This window comes from Cervus elaphus, chromosome 15 (assembly GCF_910594005.1).
Source record: "Cervus elaphus chromosome 15, mCerEla1.1, whole genome shotgun sequence".
NCBI lineage: Eukaryota > Metazoa > Chordata > Mammalia > Artiodactyla > Cervidae > Cervus > Cervus elaphus.
In genome coordinates this window covers 24,926,202-24,945,854 of record NC_057829.1, presented here as the reverse complement: position 1 = coordinate 24,945,854, position 19,653 = coordinate 24,926,202, and the positions used below count along the sequence as shown (strand labels likewise).

Genomic DNA, 19,653 nt, shown 5'->3' with positions numbered 1-19,653 from the left:
TTGTTTCTCAATCTGGTAATTATAAAAATACATGCTTTTAAAAATCAAACAATGCAGAAAAACGTTTAGCATAAAATGCAAAAGCTTTCCTAATATCAGTCTCCTAATAAGTAACTGCTAACAGTTCAGTAAATATTCCTCCACACATTATTTTTTAAATACATACACCTCACAAATCCTAGCATATAATTTTATGAATTTACTTATAAAGATGGGATTATATTGGGACTTCCCTGCTGGTCCAGTGGCTAAGACTCTGCACTCTCAATGTATGCGGCCTAGGTTTGATTCCTCAGGGAACTAGATCCCACATGCTACAACTAAGAGTTCACAAGCCACACATGCTGATCCCAACAAGATCCCGCATGCTGCAACAAAGACCTCATGCAGCCAAATAAATAACTTTTTTTAAAAAAAGAGATTATACTATATATGTATGGTTTTACAACCTACCTTCTAAATTTGTTATATCTCAGCCAGATACACATCTACTTAATTTTTTAAAACTACACATGATTTCTTCATATGGCTACAGTATCTTCTTTTCTTTCTGGCCGCAACCCATGCAATCTTAGTTTCCCCACCAGGGACTCAGCCCAGCCCCAGCAGTGAAAGCTCTGAGTCCTAACCACTGGACTGCCAGGAAATTCCCAGTATCATTTATTTTAGCAATACTCTACTAATGAACATTTGGGTAGGATCCAACCTTTCACCTTTAGAAACAATGCTATAGTAAACAACCTTGTACTATATCTCCAGATCCCTCAATATATGTATATTTCAGTAGATTACATATCTAGAAGTTGAATTCCTAGGTCAAAAATTATAAACATTTAACATTTTAATAGCTACTGTAAAACTGTATTATAAAGAGAAGTTTGTAAACAGATAGCATGTGCACATATGACTGGAACCATAGGAGTGATTAGTTATATTTATCTATACACATAACAATACTTAGTCCTAACCACTAGACCACCAGCAAATTCCACAGCTATACTTCTATATTTCTATACTTACTGACTGCTTGTTGTAAGAAAAGCACTGTAATAAACACCTTAAATTATTTTGTCTTAAAAGTAAAAAAAAAAATTAATACCAATTTTTAAAATGGGAACATGGGCAGTGAAATATGAAGTGATTTGCCCTAGGTTACAGAGCCAGGAAATAACACAACTGGAATTTACATTGTGTTCTGACTCCAAAGTGCAACTAATCACTATACACAGAAAGAACATGTTAATAAGTGAGAACAATTACAGAAATAGAACTGTAAGGAATGCCAGTATTTAAAGTGCAAGTAAGAATACAAAAAGACTTCAACAAAGTTGGGAAAGATTAGCCAGGGAAGAAGGAAGAAAACCTGTGTGATATCATGGAACCCAAATTAGGAGAACTGCTTCAAGAAAAGATACTTTTTTTTAAAGTCAAAAGCAAATATACTTTTCCACAAACATCTATGACAAAATTTAGTGACAAAGTATTTTCATGACTTCCAAACATAGGCAAGTAGAGATAAAAACCTATGGCGGGGGGGGTGGGGGGGTGGGGGGGGGGGCTTACTAGTCCTAAGAACAGATAGATACTCCCCAGAAAGCATAGTAGGGAAAGCATAATTTGAGAAAGTCAGTTGAAACTGGTAGAATTCTTACACATTTAAGGGTGATTGTGAGGAGCCAGAGATAAAATGTGAAACCAAATACCAAAAAAATTAGAATTCTAGAAATTCTGCTGAAAAAGCCTGAAACAGTCTGGGCCCAAATGAACTTTCAAACTAACAAACTGATGCTTCCTTGCAGGGACAAAGCCCTAAAATTCAAACTGAGGATGACAGGGATCCCAGAAGCAAAAGAACGAGATGACTCTCAGATAAAAGTGAAGGGAAAATCAACCAGAGCTCAGAAAGTGGGAGACTTTTTTAAAACAGCTTTACTGAGATACACTTTGTAGACTGTATTCTTAAATACTATCAAAAATAAAAGAGGCAGCTCTAGACCTGTGAAGTGAGAAAACTATTCTGACCCATAGCTCCCCATCAAAAGTTTGAAAAGATTAATCCCATCTAAAAATGAGCAACAGAATAGGTTATGGTTAAATACTATAGAAAGTAATTATAAGAGGACAAATAAAAATATTCACCAAAACAATGAAAGAGCTCTAGAAAGGCATGCCTGCAAAACAGATAAAAGAGTATGTATTATATTTCTGAGTCAGCTAAAAGAAAAATTTTTCAATATATGATATATGAGAGAACAAGAAAAATCAGAATGAGAAAAAGTAAAATATGGGATGAAATGACTCAAAGAGGTAGAAATAAAAGGCAAAGACTTTTCACCAATGAAGACTACACTGGAAGGAATACAAGACTGATTGAATACAACAAATGATGCCTTAATTTTGAAAAGTTTGAAAATTTAAATAAAGATTTTAAAAATCTGTTATCAAGTGATAAAGGAGAGAGGAAAAAAGAGCCAACATATGTATAACAGGAGTCCTTGAAGAAAAAAACCAAAGCAATCAGACAAACCAAATACCAGAAAAATTAGAATTCAAGAAATTTTGCTGACATTTAAAAATACGTATATTTGAAACTACAAATTGTGTGCACTGTGCACTCATAAAAAGTGAACAACACCAAAATAAATTCTAGTGTAACTACTGATTTTTAAAGAAAAAGGAAAAAACACATTTGTATTCAGGCAAAAAAACTAAATCAATCACTTATAACAGGAAAAAATCAGACTGGCATCAGACTTTTTATAGTATGCTTTATTCCAATGGAAAACATATTTAAGATACTGAAGGAAAAGGTAAACCAAGAATTTTATATCCATCCAAAATGATTTTAAAGTTACAAACAAGCTATCATCAATACTACTACTACTACTAAGTCACTTCAGTTGTGTCCGACTCTGTGCAACCCCAGAGACGGCAGCCTACCAGGCTCCTCTGTCCCTGGGAGTCTCCAGGCAAGAACACCGCAGTGGGCAACTTGCCATTTCCTTCTCCAATGCATGAGAGTGAAAAGTGAATCATGAGCCCTTCCTTGGGAATCTTCTAGATACTAAGTGACAGCAAAAATGACTGAAGAGACACTGATACAAAGGCCAATGGTGTTGTTACCAATAGATGTTAATATCATAAAAAGGAAAAAGAACTAGATATTACATATCTCCTAATGGAAGTATATTATCGATGAAATAAATTTGCACAAACAAACAAACCTCAATTTACAGGAAATACAGAAAGCAGCAGCATACTATTTTCTGTTAAATGGTATCACTCATGAAAACTTGGTTTCTTAAATAATTTAAAAAGCTATAAGAAGAAACTGAAGAATCCATGTATTGAAGAGATTTAATGAAATCACTTATTTGGATTAAAAAAAAAAAAGCCATAAAAGAAAAAACAAAGCATGTATGCATGAAGCAATAGAGAATTTGAAGACTGATATTTGAAGATATTAATTATTATTAATTTTTTAGATGTCATTAACAGTATTGTGAGTTTTTAAAAAAATAATCCTTTTATTTTAGAAATACATACCCAAATATTTCTGGGCATAATAACATGTTATCTATCATTTGCATCAGGCTAATTAAGGCACAAGAAGTGAGGGGGCATTTAAATGGATAAAATAATTGTTGCAGCTGAAAAACGAATACACAGGGGCTCATGACACTGTCAACTTCTGTATATGTCTTAGATAAGTCTGAAATTTTCTATTATAAAAACTTAAAAAAGACATAAGGATTTAGTGTTTTGACCCATTCATTCAGTAAATATTTGTGTTTCAACTTATACACAACTCTACAACATTACCCATTCTTATCCATAGAAACTCATCTTGTTTCCCTCTTTTGTGTTTTCAAGATCACATTTTCAAAGTCTTAAGAAAACTTCTGATGAAAATGGATAGAATTCAGGATTTTCCTGGTGGTCAAGCAGCTAAGACTCCATATGCCCAATGCAGGGGGGTGGGTTCAATCTCTGGGCAGGGAACGAGATCCCATATGCTACAACTGAAGATCTCACATGCCACAACTAAGATCCAGCATAGCCAAATAAATAAAGAGTTGCAAGAGGATTTAGAAATCATATATTAAAAAAAAAAAAATGGACAGAATTCTATCCTGACTTAACAGATCATGAGAGGCTGGCTCTAACATCTTTCTGAATTAGACTCAACTCTAAGAATGACAATCAAACCTAGACTACAAAGGACATGACTTTTTTACTCAGTGATTCATAATCTATAATCTCAATTAAAGAAAGCATGAAAAAAGACTTACCTGTTTTATGTGTGGATTCATGGCCATTTCAGTTACATTCTTTTTGGTCTCACAGAAGATAATAGCCCTCCCTTCAGACCCACTGTAGACTTGAAGGACATCTCCAATAACTGCTGGTCTCTGAGACCAGTGGCACTGGATGGCCAAATGCTTTAAGAAAAGAAAATATCAAATATCTGCTTCATTCAAATTATTGAAAAGATTTCTTTTCTACATTTATTTCTATTTGCTCAAGAATTGGTCTTCCTGGAAGACAATAAGACAATGATACTCCCTGATGCCACTTTAAAACAGCCCTCAACAAGTGAAACAATAGGCAAATTGTAGTACACTTATGCAGTGGAATACTCTTCAGCAGTTAAAAGGAACCAACTACTGATCTGTACAACAATATAGATGAATCTCAAAACATATCCTAGGTGAATGAAGCCTTACAGAAAAAGAGTACACACAATATGATACCATTTATATGAAGTTTTAGAACAGGCAAAACTAATCTATGATGGAAAAAACACAACAGTGGGTTGCCTCTGAAAGGGGAATGGGCAGGGGCAGGGGGAACTTTCTGTGATGATGGTATAGTATTCTTTGTTTTGATAGGGTTTTGGGTTGCACACATACATGAATCTACCAAAATGAAGCAAATGTACACTTAAAATCTTGCATTTTGTTGTATGTAAATCTTATCTTAAAAACTGTAAATATTAGGTGGATGAATCTCAGAAACATTATGCTAAGTCAAAGAAGTCCAACACAAAAAAGCCACATGTTGTAATGATTACATTTATATGAAATATCCAGAAGTAAATCCATAGAGACAGAAAGAAGATTGGTGGCTGCCTGGTTGGCTAGGATAAGGTGGGAATGGACAGTGACTGCTTAATAGCTACAGGATTTCCTTTTCCGGTAACGACGTGTTTTGGAAGTAAATAGAAGCAATGGTTGTATAATACCATGAATGTACTAAATGACTCTGAATTGCACACTTCAAAGTGTTTAATTTTAGCTATATGAATTTTACTTCAACTCAAAAAATTGTAAATATTGAAATCTAGCTAAAGATATGCACACTAAAATACTTATGGGAAGGGAATTCAATGTCAGTCCAATGGTTAGAATTCCACGCTTTCACTGCTGAGGGCAAGAGTTTAATCCCTGAACTAAGATCCTGCAAGCGGCATAGTATAGCCAAAAAACAAGAACAACTTACAGGGAAGTATACAATTTCTGTAATTTGAAGTAAATTAAAAAATCAGATCGATATAAGGGATGAGTAGACAGGCAATAAGCAAATACAGCAAAATATTACTGGCAGAATCTAGCTGATGGGTACATGGGTGTTCACTATAAAATTCTCTCAGCTTTCAGTGTTTGAAAGTCTTCATGATAAAATGCTGAGGAAAAATCTACTGTAACATTTTAAATCTATTCATTTTAACATACTGTATCTCAATAAAATTATTTAAAACAATTAATTATTGAACACATGGAAAACACACCAAGCACAAAGAAGAAAATTAAGAATCATCTGTACCAGGTAAATCAAAGTCTTGCTTCTTCCTCTCCACCTCCCAAAAATAAAAATAAAAAAGCAGGGCTTCCCTGGTGGCTCAGTGGTAAAAAAAAACATGCCTGCCAATGCAGGACACCAGGGTTCAATCCCTGATCCAGGAAGATCCCACATCGAGTGCACCACAACTATTGAGCTTGTGCTCTAGAGCCCCAGAGCTGTAACTACAGAGCTCACGTGCCACGACTACGGAACCTTGCACACCCAGTGCCAGAGTTCTGCAACAAGAGAAGCTGCCACAATGAGAAGCCGCATACCACAACTAGAGAGAAGCCCCCACTTGCTGCAACTAGAGAAAAACCCAGGCAGCAACGATGACCCAGCACAGCTATAAATAAATTTTTAAAATATCAGGTTGGTGCAAAAGTAATAATGGTTTTTGCATTGTTGAAATTTGCCATTTTTGGACTACATTCTAAATGAGGTTATCTTATACATCCTTTTGCTGTGCATTTCTCGCTTTATGGGTTTTTTTTTTTACTAATAACTTATTACTTATATCATACTTATTTTAGACTATGGAAATGATGTTACACAAAAAAGCAAATTCAAGCAACTTTCTTATTTGAGTTCAAAATGGGTCATAAAACAGCAGAGACAACTCACAACATGAACACCACATTCGGCCCAGGAACTGCTAACGAACAGACAGTGTAGTAGTGGTTCAAGTAGTTCTGCAAAGGAGACAAGAGCCCTGAAGATGAGGAGCACAGTGGCTGGCCATGGAAGTTGGCAACAACCAATTGAGAGGATTATCAAACCTGATCCTCTTACAACTGCACAAGATGTTGCCGAAGAACTCAAAAGTTGACCATTCTATAGTTGTTTGGCATTTGAAACAAACTGGAAAGGTAAAAAAGCTTGATAAGTGGATGCTTCATGAGCTGACCAAAAATTTTTTTTAAATCATCATTGTGAAGTGTTGTCTTCTCTTATTTTATGGAACAAACAACGAACCATCTCTCGATCGGATTATGACGTGCAATGAAAAGTGGATTTTACATGACAACCAGTTGACGATCAGCTTGGTAGTTGGACTGAGAAGAAGCTCCAGAGCACTTCCAAAGCCAAACTTGCACCAAAAGATCACAGTCATTGTTTGGTAGTCTGCTGCCCATCTTATCCACTATAGCTTTCTGAATCCTGGCGAAATCATTACATCTGAGAAGTATGCTCAACAAATTGATGAAAAGCACTGAAAACTGAAACACCTGCCACCAGCATTATTCAAAAGATGGGGTCCAATTCTTCTCCATGACAACACCTGACTGCACACTGCATGACCAACACTTCAAAAGTTGAACTATGAAGCTTTGCCTCATTTGCCACATTCACCTGACCTCTTGCCACTGACTACCACTTCTTCAAGCATCTTGACAACTTTTTGTAGGGAAAACGCTTCCACCATCAGCAGGATGAAGAAAATGCTTTCCAAGAGTTCGTTGAATCCCAAAGCATGGATTTTTATGCTATAAGAATAAGCAAACTTATTTCTTGTTGGCAAAAATGTGTTGATTGAAATGGTTCTTATTTTGATTAATAAAGATGTGTCTGAACCTAGTTGTATTGATTTAAAATTCACAGTCCCAAAACATAATTACGTCTGCACCAACCTAGCAAATAAATAAAAATAAAAAGATCCTGAATCTCATCAAGCCTGACAATCTAACCATTAACTCACAGGAATATTAAAGCAGAGGAACATGTTAACTAACACTAGAGTTGCAAATCAACAAAACTGAAACTATGGGAAACTTGAAAGACAATCTTTTATTCAATTAAAAACTGCAAAGAAAAGAAGGGACAGAGGAATCTATATTTAAAAGATTTAATAGATAATTGGATAAAGAAGATATATATGATGGAATATTACTCAGTGATAAATAAGAAAACGAAACCTTGCCATTTTCAACAACATGGATGAATCTAGAAAATGTCAGAGAGAGAGACAAATACTGTATGATCTCACTTATATGTGGAATCCTAAAAAACAAAACAAAAAAAATGAAAACAGAAACATAGATACAAAACACAAAACAGAGGTACTGTTTTGAAGTGCCAAAGTCGGGGGGGACTTGAAACAGGTGACAGGGATTGATAGGTAAAAACTTCCTGTTATAAAATAAATAAGCCAAAGGGATGCAATATACAGCATAAGGAATATGGTCAAAAATATTGCAACAACTGAGTATGGGAACAGATGGTTATCAGATTTCTTGTGGTGACCATTTCATAACATATGCAAATATCAGATCACTAGATCACTATTTAGTACACCTGAAACTAACATAATATTGCACATCAATTATATTTCAATTTTAAAAAAGAAAAAGATATGGTGAGTAAACGTTCAACACAAGAATAAAAAAAAATTAAAACACATATAAACCAGTAGCAATATAAGGATCTTATGTGAATCCATATTCAAACGAACTACTTACCAAAAAAAGGACAACTGGGATAATGTGAACACTAGCTATTTAAAGATATTTTTAAAAATTGGTTTTTTCTACTGTGATGGTAACTTTGTGGGTTTGTTTGTTTTTAAAGAGCTCTTCTTTCCCAGAAGTAATCATTATTATTAGTTTGATGCTTATCCTTCCCACCTATCCACCTATAAATATCTAAAGAATCTATTTAGGACTATTTGTGTATCTTTTAAAATAGTATGATTCTGTACTGAGAATTTTGTAATCTGGTTTTATCACTCAAATTCATTCTTTTTAGCCATTATGTTGTGTTTAAAGATCATACTCTTGTCCATCTGGACTATTTTTATCTACATACACATATATGTACATCTATCAAATGTAAAGGTGACATATGTGATACATACTTGTCAAAAATATTGCAAATATTACCTTAATTCTCTTAAAAAAATATATACTACAAGTTTAAAAATATATATATATATACTACAAGTTTAAATTTTCATAGAGTCAAAATTATAAAGCTTTTCCTTTATGGTGTCTTCTATCTTTATGTCTAGAAAAGCCTTCCCTCCCTGAAATCAAATAATGATCTACAAACTGCTGTAAATTATTTTATGGCTTCATTTTTTTAAATATTGGTGCATACTGTTGGTACAGGGTATGAAATGAGGATCTTTATTCCACCTAAGCTTTAATAAATTATCCCAACACCAGCAAACTGTGAAAAATCACCTCACTTCTCACATTCTACATACTTTAAATCTGTCTCTATGGATATTTGTATCTCTCTCCTGTTAGGACTTGCCTGTTTGCAAACTTTTTCCCCTATTTTACTCTGCTCCTCAGTCTTAGACTATAGAAATACCTAGGCATCTTACTGACTAAGGACCAAAAACAAAAGATTTGGCCTGAATTGGTACCCAAAACATATGTTCAGCTTCAACAAATTTCAAAACACCAACTAAAAGCTAAAATCTATCACAATGGAAAGCTACTTACTTCTACAGTAGTTGCAGCCTTTTGAGTCATTTTCCCAACAAGGTCAACCTGTTCATATCTGGATTTCATGTATTTTTTTGCAACTTTGTATACCCACTGCGGGCAAGTTGCTGAAAAAAGTAAAGTCTGAGGATTGTCTTCAGAATCTTAAATAAACAAAAAGAATTCAAATGCTTTATTTCTTAATATCCCACAAGATAGTCAGCTCTTAAAAATCCCCCCAAACTTCAAAGAAATAATGAAAAATTCAAAACTTGGGGTGAATTTTGAACTTTACTGCAGTTATTAAAACTTTCAACTTTCAAAACTGAGGGAAAATATGAAGAAAACTGAACCGAAGCGGAAGATGTAAATTTAAGAAAGAACAATGAGCAATGAAATCAGTAAAATAAGTCAGTAAAACTACTCCTATAAAATAATACACGTAAGAAAACATGGAAAGCGAAGAAAATGATTATTAAGCATTCTTGTTCAGAAGAAAAGATACCAAATACTTTTAGTTTTGTTAGAACACTGGGGACATGTATTAATATTAAAAATTATAAAATAAACAACTCATAAGCTTTTAGATAAGAGAATAATTGCTAAATGTGCTTATTTTAAATTAGTATATACCAGTTTTGTAGGACTCATGGAGAATGTCTTCAACTTGTTCAGCAAAACCTAAATCTAACATTTGATCCACTTCATCAAGCACAACGTGGCGCAGTTTAGAAAGATCTAATCGGCCGCTCTGCAGATGGTCTTTGATACGACCTGGGGTCCCAACCAAGATGTCAATACCATTTCGAATATGATTAACTGTGAGAGGAGAGAAATATCAGTAATATATAAAATTCAAATATAGATTTTCACATCATAGTTTTTTTTTAATTTCAGTAGCAAATGGATCTTTGTGCTACCATCATATATAGTTACTCACTTTGGCTTTGATATGATGTTCCACCATAAAAACATGCCACACTGAGTTTCCTAGTTATATCTTTGAAGTCTTTGGCTACTTGGTTTGCCAGTTCCCTTGTAGGAGCCAAAACAAGTACCTGAGCAAAAGGTTTTAAAAACAAAAAGATAAATTTCTATAGATCTCTAAATTCAAACTGAGACTTTTTAAGAAGCATTTAAAACTAGAAATCTCATCATTAATGTCATAGTATTTAAAGACAGAGCACAAACAATAACAAGGACGGCTTATGTTTATTATATCCTCCTTTATTTCCTTCTGGAGAAGGAAATGGCAACCCACTCCAGTATTCTTGCCTGGAAAATTTCATGGATAGAGGAGCCTGGCAGGCTACAGTCCACGGGATCACAAGACTTGGACACAACTTAGGGACTGAAAACCACCATTACTTCCTTCAGATCTCTTTTCAAAAGTCACTTTCTCAAAAAGATTCCTAACCTTCTTTTCATATCCTCCCAACCCTGATTAACTGTTTCTTTTTAACACTTATACCATATAAAATATTTATATTCTACATATTTGCTCACTGTCTATCTTGCCCACTAAAATGTAAGCTCCATGAATGCAGAGATTTATGTCAGTATGAGCTACTATATTTCCTGGACTTCAAACAGTGCGTGGCACAAAGCAGGTACTCAAAAAATATTTGTTGAATGAATGAATGAATGTCCAACATGTGCCATTTTTTGAAAAGAAATAGTTCAATTTATTTAAATTGCAAGTAGCATATAAAATTGAATTTGTAGCTAGCACCAGAGAATGGAGGGCTTCCCAGGTGGTGCTAGCAGTAAAGAGCCCACCTGCCAATGCAGGAGTTGTGCAGGGATGTGAGTTTGATCCCTGGGTAGGTAAGATCCCCTGGAGAAGGACATGGCAGCCCATTCCAGTAGTCTTGCCTGGAGAATCCCTTGGATAGATGAACCTGGTAGGCTATAGTGCATAGGGTCTCAAAGAGTCAGACACAACTGAAGTGACTTAGCATGTACACACCGGAGAATGGACTTAACTGTTTGGTGTTTAATGAGAAGAGCTTCTTCTACACAGGATTCCAAGAGACTTACTTGTTTTATTAAGCAAATAAAACTCATGCTTCAAACAGGTTATACAGAAATTGATTTACACTTCAATTCCCTTTTTTTATATTTTGAAACTGCAGATTTAACAAAAGGTAGCCATAACCTTTCAATGTACAGGGTCAATTATAATTATGCAAACAACAGTGCTTTACACAATTTCATTTAATCCTCACACACAAAAAACCTATGATGTGGTATTATCTTCCCAATTTTACAAATGAGGAACATGAGCCTTAGAGAAGTTGAGTCTCACCCAAGATCAAATAGCTAGAAGTGACAGAGTTGGAATCTCCAGTAACATCCTTCTAGCATGAAAGTTTTAAAGATAGTGTTGGGATTGTGTCCTATTTCTATTACTCTCAATCTTCCTAATTTCACCTAAGAAACAGAACTCTCTAAAAAAGATCTGTCCTGTTCCAAGACCATTATTATTTAATTACAGTCATATATGTGAATTTACTTTCACACTATTTGGGGATCCCCAGGTGGCTGACCAGGGACTGAACCTGTGACCCCTGCAGTGGAACCCTGGAGTTTTAGCCACTCGATGGCCAGGCAAGTCCCAAAACTGTTTTTTTTTCCCTGCACTTTTATGAATCTGAAAGTGAACACAGGTTCTAAAAAGGCCAAAGTTTAGGCCAAAATTTCACTAGGTCCTCTCTGTTCTTTACTACTGATAATGTTAAGACAGATCTTCAGTATCATTTCTATAATACTCTAAAAGTCAATCAATAAAATAAATATTATTTACTGAATGACCAAATAAATTAATACCTCTAGCAAAATCACTGTTTAAAAGCAAAGGTTAGAAAAAAAAGAAAAAAAGCAAAGGTTAGGACTGAAAAAAGAAGAAATTAGATATGCTGGCTTCAAAACATACAGTTATCAAAGACATCTATGGATCCACAGACATTACATTCATATGCAATAACTCACTTTAGCTTCACTTGAGATTTATCTTAAAAATCAGACTTTTGCTTTAGGCCCCAAATTTTTACTTTATGCCCCAGGAGTAACTTTTCTATCTTTGGGGCACTTGAACTTAAGACCAGTATACTGTTTCTTTCTGGGCCATGCCATGCAGCTTGCAGGACCTTAGTTCCCTGACCAGAGACTGAACCAGGGCCATGGCAGTAGAAGCACCAAGTCCTAACCAATGGACCACCAAGAAATTCCCAAGACCGGTATATTCTTTCTTTCTCTTTCCATTAGAGTAATGTTTAAAACTTTTACTCCCTATAATGGTTACCTTTGGTGAGCGGCTTTTTTTAATTGTCTCTTGATTTCTTTGGAGTCTTTCAATCAAGGGGATGGCAAAAGAGAATGTCTTTCCTGTTCCTGTCCGCGCTTGAGCAATTAAATCTTTTCCTTCATATACAGGACCAAAAGTCTTAACTTGAATAGGAAAGAGATATGTTACCCCTCGACCTGTAAAACGAAATTTCATTGAAATATTTACTTAAGACTAGCATTAAGAAAAAATACATTTATTTGAAATTAACATTTCTGATTCATCAACATGTGCCTAAAGATATACCACCTGGCAACATCTACAACTATTCCTACCCCAAAGAGGAATTATTTAAAAATTGGTCTCAACTTTTAACAAATACATTTAATTCTTTGTTAAAAACTGATCAGAATACCCAAAAAATGATGTAGAAATAACTGCAATTACAAAAGCTATTTCTCTGTTTTGTACATTTTTCTCTGGGTCAGAAAAGGTACAAGAGTTTTCTAAAATCTAGTTTTAGATTTTCAATTGCATATGCATTAAAATTCATTGTACCTTTCAGAAGCTTTATAGTCTCTTCAGAAATAGGGAAATTGGAGAAGGCTCCTTCTTTCTGTTCACGTGTTAGGGTCTGTCAAAATGAAATCAAAGTTCTAATACAGTTCATATCCAACTAGGTATTTAGAATCTTTCATGCATTTACTGCTTTTAGTTTTACTAAAGGAGCTAGCAAATCAATTTCTAGTTAGTACTTGCAAAAACTGGGTAACTTACAAGATAAATTAATGGGAAATTCTTTTAATCTCAAAAGTATCCCTTTAAACATCAAGCTTATTTAATACATTTTCCCATAAAGCATTTAAAAATTATTAACTCAGACATAAAACTTCCTTTAGACATACATTTACTACATAAATCAAAATATAATTCCACTTGACTAAGATATTACAGAAGTTATTCAATAACTCCATATTCACAGATATAGGTAGTATTAATTACAAGATTAACACCAGACTATAAACCAACCTCAAAAGAAACTAAGCAATGAGGAAAGTAAATTGTTTCTAAAAGTTAAGTAAGTTGTTCTATGAATCTAAAAAGCATATTTTAGTTCACTCATACAAGGAAAAGTTCCTATAAGCTTGAAAATTTCTCTAACATATATATACAGGTTATACACATATATATTATAATTTAACATCTATTGAAAACTTTGTATATTAGTCAATGTATATATAAAACAAAGACAATATATCTACTTTATAAACTTTATCATTGGTTGTTTAAAGAAAGTAATTACAAAATCATACACAACAGCAATTTTCAAACCAAGAACCAGATAAAAGATATAATATCAAATGCAAATGTAATCCATTTAAGCAAACCTAAATGCTGTTTTTTTTTAAGATTAAAAGAAAAAAATTTTATTACAAAAATAATACATTTTCATTGCAGAAATTTTAGAAACTACATATTAATAGAAAGACATTTTAAAGTTATCTACAATCTGGTCAGCTAAAACCACATTTGAAACACACACTTGTCCAATCCTTACTCTATGCATATATACATTTTAAAATTAAATAAAATCATATTGCATATACTATTTTGTAATCTGCTTTTTTTTGCATTTAATAAGATAGACTGAATACCTTTTTAACATACTTATGCTCTTTAGAATCAATGCATTCTATTGCAGGAATATAGCAACATATTATTAAACCGATTTGCCTACTATCAGACATTTAAGATGTTTAAATTTTTTGCTATTATCAACATCACTGTGATAAGATACTGATTCCCACAACTCGGCACACCTCATGATTATGTCTTTAGAAAGAAAACTCCTAAAAGTAGAATTCCTGAACTCTAACATAATCTAAACAAAATAATAAAGTTAAGCCTATTATAATACAGAGCAGTATAGCAGGCAAAAATCCCAACACAGCAAGATGTACATTCCACTACTGAGCAACTCAGATTTGCAGGGCCTTCTTTAGATCAACTTTCTAACAGATGTGCTTCCTGACAGACAGCAAACTCACAAACTGCAGGAGACACTGTAAAGCAAGGATTCAACATCTTCTCTCAAAGCTTCCCAAAGATAGCACATTCAGTTCAAATGTATCTAAATTAACAGCAACTATCAGATTTTTTAAATATAAAGAATACTAAATATCAAGTTATTAAGCATCTCAAAGTTGTTTCTTTCTGAAGATCTGAATGATTTACTGACAATTTATAATACCTAGATAAACCCATGAACTCTGCTAGAAGAAGATACAAATTGAATAAATTCAGTGCAAGAAAATACCTACACTAACAGATAGTGATAAAAGCAGTGACCCAGGAATGAAGATTCTATACTAAGCATGTTTTCGATACCTCCCCCCAAAATTAATACCCAGGAGAACAGAGATCTTCAGATCATTTGTATATGTGTCATTTCTGCTTAAAAATAGCAAACAGCTTTAAGACTGAATTACAGTAAGACCTAAAATCACTTAAAGTTGCTATTGTTACAGAAGTACAATAATAATAAGGCAAAATATACAATATCAAGAAGACTTTATGTACCCTGTTTTCAGAAAAGTCAGAATTTAATTAATGAGTACTGGCAAGGACTGAAATAACCACAAGAATACAAGTAGGTGACCATCAATTAGCAATTTGGAAAATCTATTTAGGAACCCAATGTACAGGAAAGATTTAAATTTGACCACCACTCCTTCTCCACCAACCTCTGCACCAAGAAAAAGGTAATATAACGAAAAAAACAAAGGACAAAAGAAAAAAGGCTCAGGTTTCAGCTCTATAGATCCCCCAGTCCAACTGAGAGTATTGGACATTAAGCAGGAAATATTATAGAATCAATTCTAATTAGTCTATAAAAATCAAATTATCCTATATTTCAAGGATAATGTCAAATGCAAAACAAAAAATATCCATACCTCTTCTAGTTTATTATCACTTGATTTATGAGTAGAACTATTTAAAGATGACACTCGCTTTGATTTTTTTTCATGTTCATCAATATCTCCATTTGATAGATCTTTTCTTCTTGGCTTATGAGATTTAGAAAATTCATCTGAAAGTCTATCACATCCTTCCTCGGTGTCACCATTTAGCTTCTCTTTCATTTTAGCTTTTTTGGGTTTGGGAGCATCCAAGTCATCTGTAACACCATTTTCTCTTGTTTCTGATTTCTCATCTGAGTCATAATGGTGCCTTGACTTCCTTCTATCACTCTGTGGAAAAACAAAGAAGCAGTGACAGGAGGGTCACAAGGTCTGCTTTTAAGACTCTAGAGAAGTTAGAGTATGACCCCCCAACCAGCAAAGCTCAATTTATCGCAATCTTAAAAAGTTAGCTGGTAGAATTCTAGACTAGTTGCTATCCATTGTTTTCTGTCTCATCCCAACTCTTGCACTCTTAAGACTTGGCCTCTAGTCCCTCTCTAATCCCATTATAACATTTAAGGGAAACTGAAATAATTCCTTTTCAGTAAAAGAATGAGAACTCAAGACTATAAATTAAAAAGCAGAAATTTCTAATATCTTCAAGAAAGAAATTAAGATTTATTGAGTACCTACCCAGCACTGTGTAAAATGTTTTCAGCTTATCTTGTTTAAATCTTCATAACAACCCTATAAGGGAAGTACAGGTCCATAATCCCTTATCCGAAATTCCGATATCCATAATGCTCTGAAAACCGAAAGTTTTTTTGTAACTTATTTGGAGACAAAACCTTATCTGACCTCAAGTCATTTTGTGGCAAAATTTGACTTCAAAAAACGTAAAACTATTTATAATCTTTATTTATTCCATTCAATATGAATATTCATATTTAACATTAAAGTGTTTGATTATAGGTTGGGGGCCCCAAACTCTACCGAGGTGTTACCCTTTTAAAAATCCCCGGAGTTTTGAATTCCAAAACTAGCCTCAAGGATTTTGGATAAGGGATAGGGAACCTGTATTAGCTTTGCCATTTTACAGACGAGGAAACAAGTTCTCAGATATAAGTAACTTTGCAAAGACCCACATATGGGATTTCCTGCAAATGAAAGTGCTATTTGACTTGAAAGCCCATGCTCTTTTCACATCATGCTTCCTCTCTAAACTCTGATAAACAGAGACCAAAGTATGTAATTTATATAAAACCATGTTTGTTAATACTCCTATGGAAGGACAACTGTATTAATAATCCTAGAAATTTTTTTTGAAGTTTTTAAAATCTGGATAACAGAAAAAAAATTTTTTTGGCTAACAGGACTTAAAAAGGAGGAAAGGAGGTGGCTTTCTGCAACTTTAGTTTTGAAATGCCAAGCTAGTAGCCAGCGTTTTAATATTGGCATACAGCAAGAAATGTTTTGGGAATTCAGCACTTCAAAATTACTTGGTCAAACGTTCAAAATAAATGACATAGTAATGACTTGTCTTGTTAAAAACTACCACCACCAAAATATTTCACCATGATTTACAGTTTTTATACAGAATACACTTTCACGTACAAGTTTCTCATCCATAAAATAAAAGTTGCTATGAAAAATGAGTAACATATATGAAAATGCTTTGTAAACATTAGAGCTTTACGTTAATACAAGCTATACAGTTATATGTTACATCATTTGATCTTTAGTTAACTGAACTAGCCCACATCTCATCAAACCAATAGGTTCTATAGAAAAACAAGATTATTTATAGACCCAGCCTTGGGGTTTCAATTGCTCCTGGGCCCAGCACTTCAGGGAGATGAAGCAAGGTAAAATTAGACCTGAAGGTCCAAGCCCAGCAAAATCACAAGGTGATGAAATACATTGTTCCATATCAGATCCACCGTGCTCAACATTCTCCACTTTCTTGGCTTCCAAAACACAATATCCCCTCTTTACTCTCTTACCTCTATCTTCTTCGATGTTTCCTCTTTCTCCTTTTGTGGACGCTTAAGTCTCTGTTCTTTATGTACACTTTCATACCATTTTCATGGCTTCAACATACATTTCCAGGCTTCCTTCCTAACCTGCACCCCAATTCTGAGAACCTAAGGCCCAGCTCCGTATCTCAACATATCCAAACCCAGTTACCTTCATCTCAACGCCAGACCACTATGTGAATGCTCTATTTCTATTAGTTGGTACTCTAATCTGTTTCCAAATCTTTCATTATCTTTCATAACTAAAGGAAAATCAATGAGTACATCTGGAGAAACTACAATGTGAAAACTACCAATTTACAAAGATAAAGTGAAATGCAAGCATGGGCAAAGATATGGTAATTTCCCTCAAGAATCTTTGGGAAATTTGGGGGAAGGATACACATAGGAAGAATAAGCTAACTTTACAAGGAAGTGCATAATAAATGCTAATCAAATTATAAGACCAGCACTGGAACAAGACTTTAAGGGGGAATGAGATTACTGTACGTGTACACTGGAATGGTTGTAACAGACACAAACTGAACTTTGACATATGGACAGGATATGGATGCAAAACGAGGGACAAGTATTTTTGGAGGAGCAAAAACTAAAATAACTGCTTGATGATTTCACTTACAGGAGTTATCTAGAGTAGTCAAATGCATAGAGACAGAGAGGAGAATGGTAGATGCCAAAGGTTGGGGAGACAGGGCAACTGAGGAGGTTGATGTTTAATGGGCACAGAGCTTCAGTTTGGGAGAATGAAAAGTTTTGGAGATCAATGAAGATGATGTCTGCAAACAAATGTGACTGTACTTACTGCTACAAAACTATATACTTTAAAACAATTAGGGATCTCCCTGGTGGTCCAGTTGCTAAGACTCAATGCTCTCAACACAAAGGACCTTGGCTCAATTCCTGGTTGGGAAACTAGATCCCACATGCCAGGGCAGCCAAAAATAATTAATTTTAAAAAGTAAATGTAAATTTTATGGTACGTGTATTTTGCCACAATAAAAAATAAATAAATAAATAATTGCTTGGCTGGAATGGCAAGTCTACCTTGTAGACAAGGTCAGAAGGGCAGGGTCGGCTTTCTGGAGCTATGCAGAATATTTTCATTCTTTGGTCAAGTGTCAGGCTTCAAATACTGCTTCCTTACCCTCCAAAGCACTGTTTCCTTTTCTCTAAGTCTCTTGAGAAGTGGGGCGGGAAGTCTCTGCAACTCTTCTAACAGACTCCTTGAGGGCAGGGACTTTCTTGGTGCCCAGCAAAGAGTCTGGTATAAATTAGGCTCAATAAATATTTGTGAATTGAATGAGAACACTAAGAGAAAAGACTATTAATAATAATAGTAATAACAACAAGAGTAATAATAATAACCCACATGATCTCCATCAGCCAAATCCTGGCAATGTTGGCTGTTAACACTTTTCCTCAATCCTCTACTGACCCGTTATCGAGGTTTGTAAAGCTAAGATCGCTTTCCCCAAGATTCTCGCATACAGGACAGGATGACGGAGAAGTTACACATATTCAAGGCAATCGTTTTTCTTAAATCATCTTCTAAGACGGCCAACGAGAACCAAACGACAGGCCTCGCTGCTTAAGAAGAGGAAAGAATTGACTCCGCGATGAGAACTTGAGTCTGCCCATCTCTTAGGCGCCGACGGGAAGGACTGGGGGACCACGGGAGGCTGGGCCAAAGCCCAGTGCTGCCCTTCTCCGGCTGGGGATGTGGAGGTTGGAATGGTTCCAGAGCGACCTCCCAGGAACGAGGCCGGCGCGAGGAGAGGCCCTCGGATGCTCCGGCCCGGTTGGTGACAGACCATCAGGGAGACTTCCCTCCCCGCCCAAGCCGGCACTGCCCAGGAGGCGCGGCCCATCCTCAGCGCACCTTTTGCCTCTCCTTCCTCTGGCTCTCGGTCTCCTCCAAGGGTGCCTCCAGCTCCATAATGTCCCCCCAGAGGAGTTTCCCAGGCATCATTCGCCTCCACCGCTTGCTGCCGCCTCCCCCTGGGCACGGTGGCCACAACCACCTACGGGCAGCGACAGCGTGAAAGGAAGCGGGGGCTGGACGGCCTCCCGGCCAAGGCCGTGCGTCACTTCCGGAACACGCATCGCACGGCGGGGGAAAATAATCCCGGATACTCCCAGTTTAAACTCCTTCC

At 35.2% G+C, this 19,653-nt stretch overlaps 1 protein-coding gene across 3 annotated transcripts in view; it reads right to left on the bottom strand.

Annotated features, from left to right (window-relative positions):
• The window catches only part of DDX50 (DExD-box helicase 50), a 29,446-nt gene extending 9,793 nt beyond the window's left edge, over window positions 1–19,653 (bottom strand). Inside the window, exons 1-9 of one of the 3 annotated variants that reach the window (XM_043926228.1) lie at window positions 19,380–19,649; window positions 16,158–16,269; window positions 15,516–15,812; window positions 13,120–13,195; window positions 12,580–12,758; window positions 10,216–10,333; window positions 9,909–10,094; window positions 9,294–9,439; window positions 4,293–4,442 (exon numbers count right to left, since the gene is read on the bottom strand). In XM_043926228.1, the coding sequence (XP_043782163.1) occupies window positions 4,293–4,442; window positions 9,294–9,439; window positions 9,909–10,094; window positions 10,216–10,333; window positions 12,580–12,758; window positions 13,120–13,195; window positions 15,516–15,704 (1,044 nt within the window). In that variant the 5' untranslated portion in view covers window positions 15,705–15,812; window positions 16,158–16,269; window positions 19,380–19,649. Of the gene's footprint in view, window positions 1–4,292; window positions 4,443–9,293; window positions 9,440–9,908; window positions 10,095–10,215; window positions 10,334–12,579; window positions 12,759–13,119; window positions 13,196–15,515; window positions 15,813–16,157; window positions 16,270–18,935; window positions 19,358–19,379 lie in introns of those variants that run through there. The other 2 variants (XM_043926226.1, XM_043926229.1) reach the window with 2 other exon arrangements.